We start from the raw sequence: 9,491 nt of genomic DNA, 5'->3' as shown, positions 1-9,491 counted from the left end.
AGGAAAGGGGATGAAGAGGTTTGGGGAAAATATTTTGGGGGAATAGGGACTCCAAGTGACCCTTTTCCTGAATTTTTGTCTAAATCACTTGATGGTGGCAGCAATACCATCCAAGGACAAGGAAAGGATTTGTGCCTTGGGGAAGTTTTTAACCTAAGCTGGTAGAAATAAGCATAGGGGGTCTTTCAAGCATAGGGGGTCCCCACATCTGTACCCCAAAGTTCAGAGTGGGGAGGGAACCCTAACATGGATGGTATAAGAAGTTGAACTATGTATGTCTTCATTTTCAGTAGTTGCTTCTGTTGATATTCGCTTTAATATCCTAAGACTGTTGTACCAGATTGCTGTATCATTTTATATATATAAAATTTAATTCTAGTTTAAATATTTGTCTGTGGATTTTCCCAGGTTTTTAATAAAATCTGATATATATTACTATTTATACTGTGAAATATTCAAAAATGGCTCTGAAAATGATATATGTGGAGCCTGTAGGTTTAGACCATATCTACACTACAAAATTATATAAACCTAATTTACATCAGCATACAGCCATCACAGTAATTAAATCGCTTGTGTGTGCACACCCTTTCCTTGTGTCGGCGGTGTGCGACCTCGTTAGGAGTGTTTGTATCAATTTTATGGTCAGTGTGGGCATTGTGGGATGGGTCCTGAAAGCCAGTAACAGTTGACGTTAGCAACGGTGTTTCTACACTGACACTGTGTCAACCTACTTACATTGACCATGGCTATATGCTGCCTGGGGAAGTGGTGTTACTAAATCGGCGTAGAGAGGGACTTGTGTCTGTGGGAGCCAAATTTAAGTGAATGCAATTCCACAGCTAAGTAGACACAAGGCAGCTTACATTGACCTAACCCTGTAGTGCAGACCAGGCCTTAGAAGCACGGTGGTTACTGCTATGGGCTTAGAAGAACAGAAGTAGTAACTGCTATTGAATTTAGGAACATCAAAGAAGTCAATCCAGAGTGTAGGTGCTTCTTAAGATCTGTGATGGACTCTGGACCTTAGAAGTGCTACCACATATGAGATGTCTATTCCTAAGAACGTTATTAGCTGTGTGGAAGCAAGAATGCAGTTCAACCAGAGCCTAGCCATTTTAAGGACATGATGCAACATGCACTTATTTTGTTTAGCACTTGATTGTCTTTGGCTTTGCAAATGGCACATCCATCTTGTTAAATGTTGGCAACTCAGCACCAAACTGCCATAGTATTAGGCCATACAGTAGTTAGTAAATATTGTACATGAACTAACAGAAATAATGAAATAATGCCATCTTTGGATGTGTGCTGAAGAGTGTGTTCACCATGATTTGTTTAATATTGAAATGCATGGGGTAAGCTATTTAAATGCTGTCAGTTATTACACTTCAGTTTCTTCAAAGATAATATCTTTGTGGTATATTACAGCGAGAAACCACACTACGCTATTATTCATTTGACCTTTTCGATTTTTTAAAAAATATTCTTTCCTAGAAATGAAAAGGTTTAAACACAAAGGTTACATTTCAACAGCACTTTATTAAACCTGATGGCTGGCTAATTGGACCTTGAGCAATTAATAAAAGAAATCTGATCATTGATTGGGGAGAAATTCACTGGAAGAATTTACATATTAAAAATATTTTTACAACTGTTTTAGATCTACAGATCTGCAAATACATTTGAATTAGACATTTTTCTTCCTTAGCTTACACCCACACAATGAGATCATTTCAGCATGAAAAATGACACATTACTTAGGATTCACCTGGTAGCAGAGCCATAAGAACCACACAGATACTAAAACCTATACCTGCCCACATGGCTTCTGAGCTGAGAAGTGTCTGTGGTATAGGGCAGACCGGATGTCACACACTTTTATAGCATCTACATTTTCATGACAGGTTCTTGTGCAAGTTATCAGACCCGTTGTTACAGAGTCCCAGTAAAAAAATAGATAATGGATCAAAAAAAATGTTTTTTATAGAGAGAACATCCTTCACTTTATAGAGAAAACCAGATAGGTATTTCCTGTATATCCTTGGTATGCTGGATGTGTTCAGCCCTCCCTCCATAGGTATTGTTCAGGTATCTCCTCTAGCTTCAGGAATTGAGGTAACCCATTACATGCCTTTGCTACAGACTAGATTAACTGATCTGATGTGATGGACTCAGCCTCCTTTATTCCTACTAAGACAGGTAAATGTCAATGAAATTACTGTTGTTCCTTATTTTCCAAAAAACCTAGAATTTTATCCAAGAAGCAAGAGAGGGTAAGTGTTTGCAACTATATTTTATTGTAAATATCCACTCAAGATCAGTTTCTTGTTTGATTTTTGTTTTACTGAAACACGTTCTCATACAATTATATTCTTCTTTCAAGGTATCCCATAAGGTTCTTTTCTCCACAATTCAACTCTAATGACAATGCTGAAAAAGTAACAGCAAAAACATAACTGTTTTCTTGCGGTTAAAATAATAACTGCCGTCCCCATGTTCAGCAGTCACTAATTTGCTCACTTCCATGCCTTCAAATCAGTCTGATTTTCTTTCTTATTTTTTTAGATGGGATTTTCCCACAAGTTCTGCAGTCTTTCCCACTGAAGCATACAATTCTGAATCCTTTCTGCGCCTTCATTTGGATTTCAGTAAGTCTTCCCATTCGACCGAGTGCTCTGCACTTTTAGGAATTGCTGGAAATATTGATTGCATTTTATTATGAAATTCTTTGATCTATAAGGGAGGTTAAAAATATTAAATTAGTCAGCAGTTGTTGTAGAGGAAACAAATCAAGACCGATACACCTCGCAATCTTGGATTACTCAACAAAACCCGGTTGCCTGAGGTGAGGGGGAGGGAGAGAGAGAGAGACCCCGAAAGCAATTAAAATCTAAGACTTTCCACCTGTGGACATTTTATTTCAATTAACCAGTCAGAAAAAAACCATATCTAAGGACAACCCTGTGGGTTTATAACTCTGCAAGACTGTCCAGACTGTCTTCCTTAGATACTTTCCTTCCAAATGATTTACTACACAGACATAATATAACTAAGAATGTTTACTTGGGGGAGGAAGGGAAATTACTTGAATGGCAGGAGTACAGATTTTGACTGTAGTGCATATTCCTCCTAAAGAAAGAAAGAAAGGTTACGAACATTTTAAATGGGAGAAAGACACTTTAATAAAAGCCTGGTAGTCTATAAATATGAATCAGGGACTCTAAAAAGTGGATACAAAATCCCTCAACTATATTACATAACTTAATTCTGTTTGATCCTAGGATGTGAATATATGTGATGCAATGGGAAGCCTGGTTTTGATATTTTTTAAGGGGAGCATGTAAAGTGTACAGCAATAGCAAGGAAAAAACAGATCTGAAATTCCTATCTCTGTCTACGGAGTCAAGCTTCAATGGATAAAAATGTCTGCTGCAAGATTAAAATATAATTTGTATCATACATTGCATATCAAAATAACAATAAGTATAATCAAATCTGTATTTGTTGTAACCCTGTTGTCACCATCTCCAGGGTTAGTCTAATTCAGTGGTTTTCAACCTGTGCTCCAAGGACCCCAGGGCATCCATAGTCTAAGCCCTGGTCTACACTACGAGGTTAGGTCGAATTTAGCTGTGTTAGGTCTATTTTATAAGCAATGCGTCTACACAACCAACCCCCGTTCCATCAACCTAAAGCGCTCTTAAAATTGACTTCTGTAGTCCTCCCCGGCCAGGGGAGTAGCGCTAAAATCGACCTTGATGGGTTGAATGTGGGGTAGTGCAGATACAATTTGACAGTATTGACCTCCGGAAGCTATCCCAGAGTGCTTCAATTGACCACTCTGGACAGCACTTTCAACTCTGATGCACTAGCCAGGTACATAGGAAAAGCCCCAGGAAATTTTGAATTTCATTTCGTGTTTGGTCAGTGTGGTGAGCTCAGCAGCACAGGTGACCATGCAGTCCCAGAATCGCAAACGAGCTCCAGCATGGACTGAACGGGAGACACTGGATCAGATTGCTGTATGGGGAGAAGAATCTGTGCAGGCAGAACTCTAATCCAGCATAAGAAATGCTAATACATATGCCAAAATTGCACAGGGCCTGGTGGAGAGAGGCTACAATAGGGATACACAGCAGTGCCACATGAAAGATAAGGATCTCAGGCAAGCCTACCAAAAGATAAAGGAGGCAAATGGTTGCTCCGGGTCAAAGCCCCATACATGCTGCTTCTATGATCAGCTGCATGGCATTCTAGGGGTGGACCCTACCACTACCCCACCACTATCCGTGGACACCTGCAAGGGGGGAGTCTCATGCAACAGGGAGGAGGATTTTGTAGATGAGGAAGAAGAGGAGGAGGAGAATGCGTAGCAGGCAAGTGGAGAATCCGTTCTCCCCGGCAGCCAGGACCTTTTAATCACCCTAGAGCCAATACCCTCCCAAGGCAGGTTCCCGGACCCTGAAGCTGGAGAAGGCACCTCTGGTGAGTGCACATTTGTAACTACACTACAGGGGTTAAAAGCAATTGTGTTTAATGTTTGATTTTCCCTGAAGAATCGGGATGCATTCGTGGCAAGTACAGCCATGATGTCCCAATTGCTACATCCCGTGTTTTCAGGAATGTCTGTGTCCATGTCCTCCTCACAATCGTCCTCGTGCTGGTGGCTCCTAGCCAGGTTCTGCACATACTGCAGGATAATGCACGAGGTGTTTACAATACTCACAACAGCAGTGGTGAGCTGAGCGGGCTCCATGCTTGCCGTGTTATGGTGTCTGCAAGGGTAACCCAGGAAAAAAGGCGCGAAATGATTGTCTGCCGTTGCTTTCACGGAGGGAGGGAGGGGAGACTGACGACATGTACCCAAAACCACCCACAACAATGTTTTTTCCCCATTAGGCATTGGGAGCTTAACCCAGAATTACAATGGGCAGCGGAGACTGCGAGGATTGTGGGATAGCTACCCACAGTGCATTGCTCCATGAATCAATGCTAGCCACGGTATTGAGGACGCACTCCGCCAACTTAATGTGCTTAGTGGGGACATACACAATTGACTGTATAAAATCGCTTTCTAAAGATCGACTTCTATAAAATCGACCTAATTTCATAGTGTAGACATACCCTAAGATTTCCAAAGGGGTCCGCACCACCATTCGAAAACTTTGTAGGGGTCCTCAAATGAAAAAAAGATTGAAAACCACTAGTCTAATTTTATGGCAAATTTTGCAGGGCAGTATCAATGTCCTATTTCTTTAAAGAAGGCTTCTCTCTGTAGAAAATGTATATTTATATAGCACTTTTCATCCTAAACTATTTTACATATAGCACTACTAAAGTATAGCCACAATTGGGAAGCAAGGGAACCAATGCAAATCCTGCTGAAAAACAAGGAAAGGGGTAAACTGAAGGGAATGTTTTGGCCAACTCACTTTTAGGAAGTACCAGGGTATCTATAATGTCCCCAAAAAGAAGACAGGACCTTGGTAATCAAGGACAACAAACTGCACACAAACTCAATTTATCTACCTCTCAAGAGTAAAGGGCCGACTCAGTCCTGCTCTGAACTCTGGGTCCAGGGAGCCTAGATATTTCAAATGTAATGCTTCTTGGACCACTGGGCCATCCCCTCTAACATATTAAAGAGGGCATTGTGTGTGTTAAAAGGTAACAATAAAAAAAATTACAAATACCTCTGGATATTTCTTAATTAAATTCTTCAGTGAAAGATTTCAGAGAAATTCTGACAGAGAATCTACAGTTCCTTATACAAATGTTGCTGGAATGTGGCAAAATACAGAAACAAGAAACAAAATAATTTTTAAAGAAATGACAACGTTTTTTAGAGATGCCATAATTCAAAAAAATTCAATGCAAGAAAGCATATTGGGCTGTTAGTTGAGGGGGAAAAAATTCCCCATCCACTGCTGCTCAAGTGAAAAATACTATATGAAGAAATAAGAGGAAAACTGAGTTATATTATCCTCTTTGAGAGATTTTAACGCAAAATTATTTCACCCTGCACTCCATTTCTTACTCCCCTCGCTTCATATCAAATGGCCAGATCTTTCAATCACAGGTAAGCATTGCTGATGAATTGGAGAGTTAATATATCTTAAGGATATTGCATACAAGTGTCAGAGCTGACATAAGGGACAACCCAAATTATGTTAAACAACTGTTGACAAGTAAATGCAAGTACTTACAGCAGGAAATACCCATCAGAGTTCTGTGGCTCAGCTGTTTTCCTATCCTGTAATTCAGTCACCCCACTGCTCTGCTGTGTGCAAACAATTCTACGTACTTTAGGTTTAACTTCCAATCATTACTCGCTAACCAGTCAATCAACACTATATATTCTCAACACTGAAACACTCTTGCTCTCAATATCTTGGTGTTAAAAAGAGATAATGGGACACATACTTAACTTGTGTAAATTGTTATAACTCATCTGGTGTCAGGGAAGATAAATATGAAATTTTACACCAGCTGAGGATCTGGTCCAATGTTTCTCAGCTACACCTCTACATTCAGTTTTCATTTTATTTATTTTTTTAATTACCAAAATTTAAATGCTGAACTCATAAGCTCTCACCCTCAATTAATACACAGAGGATACATACAAATGTCATAGAAAAACTGCAAGCAATAGTATAAAAGCTCTAGAAAGGTAGGGAAACATCCAATAAAACATAATGCTACCCTACTAACAGCTATCTCATTACAACTCAGAGACCAAACCACTAACCACGCACTGTACCAGGCAATCTTGTCTGAGCAATAAAAATACTAAAGGCCTATTCTGACAACTATGTATTTATCCAGAAAGCACTAAACCTCTTGTGGTGGCTGTGGCTTTAAGAATGTTGAATGTTTATTTGTTTTCTGCAGATAAAAGGAACTCATTTCCTGGGAAAGTAATTTTTTCCTCACACCTGAACACAAAATTTGGAATATTCAACATCTTTTTCTTGTCTTTAAGGACCATCACAAATCTGTTGTGCTTCTCATCTACATTATCATATTACTTTGCCAGTAACGCTAGACTCAATGTCCCATTTTTTGCCTCCTTTCACTGCAGCTTCGATGCCTTTTTCCATGCCACCCCCATGCATAAAATGCTCTTCTCATCCCACTGCACAAAATTACCAGTCTCTCTACTTTCAAATCCCTTCTATAAACTCACTTGTTCTGTGGTGCCACGGTGGTGATGATGATGATAATAATAATAAATTATAACTCCAAATTAATCTTTCCTGAAAGTTTACTACTGCATCTTGTCTTCTCCATTTTATCTTTTAAATTGTCAGCCCTTCAAAGGAGGAATTGTCTATAATATTCTGTGACTAGTACAATGTCCAGCCTGTTGTTGGCACTTAAATAATAAACAATATATCATGTTGTTACAGCATTTCTAAAGAGCGTCATATTGCTTGAAGTAGAGATGTCACAGCTATTAACTTTTATTGGGAAGTTTTCATATCTGTATTACTCACAAGATGGTATACGATATTATTTCCTAAACCACCTTCATCACTGTACTATCTGGGCAACTTTCAATAGTGCATTAAGCAACGTGGCTAATGTTTGTCATGAGTGGTTTGTTTTCTCTCTCTCCTTCCTGGGGAGAAAACTGTGTGTGTAGTGTTGTGTTTTGTTTTGGGGTTCTTTACCTAATAATGTATTTCCCCTTGTCCCCACCATCCACCACTGATGCTCTCTTCTCCCACTTCCACTTCTGTGCCTGTTTCTATGCTGGAAAGCTCTACCTAAACTTATATACAGAGCACTTCTCACCCTGCACTCAAATCTCCCCATAAAACTTACTTCTATAAAAATTGAGATAACTTAGAAAACAAACCCTCTGATTTAAAGGAACCAAGATGTGCGTATCTCAGTGACCGAATAATCTTATTCTTGTAATCTTTGTCCCTTCTCTTCCAATATTATTATTTGCCCACCTCTGAACCTTATTTGTCTGAAGAGCTTACAAACCTTAAATTGTAAGCTCTTCTGGTCAGAGATTGTCACAAGGTGGCTGGACCCTTTAAATGAAGCAAGTCCAGCTCCTCTGTGCTAGAACAGATACTCTTAATGTGGCAAATTAAGAGGGCAGGGCAGCACCTGTAGCTAAAAGAGTCAGGCAGTCAGTAAAGAAGGGGGAACAGGAACAGTAGGAAATTCTCTGGGAGCAGCTGCCAGAGTCCCCTGGGAGGGGAGGCAGAAGGAACCTCTGGGGAAAAAGAGCTTCCAGAGAGTGAGACCTGGGTTCCAGTGCTCAGTTAAAAGAGCACAGAAGAATCCTGCAATAGGTCCTGAAGCAGGAGGGACTGAGAGAGGCAAAGGAAAAAAGTGCCTGGGAGCTGTATCCCAGGAGTTGGCTGAGGAACTATTTTGGGGGTGGGAGAGGTTCCCCCTATGTCTGGAAACTAGAATTGTGTCTGGAAAGAGTCTGGCCGTGGCAGTGGGTCCTTCAGGGGCTGGGATCAAGCCAGTACCTTCCAGGAACCATGAGCCCAATTCTCTGGTCTGGCCCAGCTATGCTTGGCACAGGACTCAGTTCAATCCCCAAAGTAACTGACAGCAGCCTCAGGGCTGCTCTGACTTGCATCTAACTGCCAATTGCCCAAAAGGGCTGGTGAGCAGCTGGAGATCACTGTAGTGCTGCTGTACTCTGGCCATGACCCCTATAAAACAGCCATACTCCCTATGCTGGGGCCCGGATGGCATACAGCCAGGTCTACATTAATCAGTGATTCCCCCATGCTGAGGAAATGTTCACGGGGGCTGGTCAGTCCAGCTGTACAACCCCTTTGTACCACTGATATCAGATTCAAGAATTGGGCCCCATGCCTTTACTTGCTCTTTTGAGGTGACTAGCATGCTTTTTACTTTATATTTAAACCCTCTTTTTCTAGTTTAAAAATCACTGCTCTTCAGGTGGAACCTAACCTAACAAAGTCTTTCTTATGAACACAAATTACACAGTGATCTTTACCTTCCACATTCCCGCAATACACACCAATAGTCTCAAACTAAAATTAATTTAATAATAAAAGCTAATGTGCAATGTACTGAGCTATGCAATGTTTTGAAATGGCTCTTTATTATTGTCAGCAACACTAGGGCACATAGTTCAATTGCAATGATATCTTCAATTAAGTCTAGTAAATTGAACACCAGTCGAATGTATTGTACATTTCTCTGCTAGCTTCACTATCACAGGCCCCTCTCTAACATAGTCTTTCTATACCTAACCATACGTGAACAACTTGTACCACATTTCCTGATTTAACATCCCAGCATGCTTAGTTCCTGGAGACAGCTCTCTGAAGTGAATTTCACTCAACTGAACTTTATATTTTTATCATAGATACTGCAAAACCTGATGCTGTTTTTTCTTACCAAAAAAATTGCAGTGACTGTTCCACCTCTGACTGTCAGGCTTCTTTCTAAAAGGGTCTCATCTACCTCACTGCATTAAATAA

At 40.3% G+C, this 9,491-nt stretch overlaps 1 protein-coding gene across 1 annotated transcript in view; it reads right to left on the bottom strand.

The window, feature by feature from the left end:
* Positions 1-1,522: 1,522 nt before the first annotated feature.
* The window catches only part of TMEM242 (transmembrane protein 242), a 32,471-nt gene continuing 24,502 nt past the window's right edge, over positions 1,523-9,491 (bottom strand). Inside the window, exon 4 of the mRNA XM_034765326.1 lies at positions 1,523-2,736. Coding sequence (XP_034621217.1) covers positions 2,638-2,736 — 99 coding nt within the window. The 3' untranslated portion in view covers positions 1,523-2,637. The remainder of the gene's footprint in view (positions 2,737-9,491) is intronic.

This window comes from Trachemys scripta, chromosome 3, assembly GCF_013100865.1.
Source record: "Trachemys scripta elegans isolate TJP31775 chromosome 3, CAS_Tse_1.0, whole genome shotgun sequence".
Classification (NCBI taxonomy): domain Eukaryota; kingdom Metazoa; phylum Chordata; order Testudines; family Emydidae; genus Trachemys; species Trachemys scripta.
This window is presented reverse-complemented; position numbering and strand designations above follow the sequence as displayed.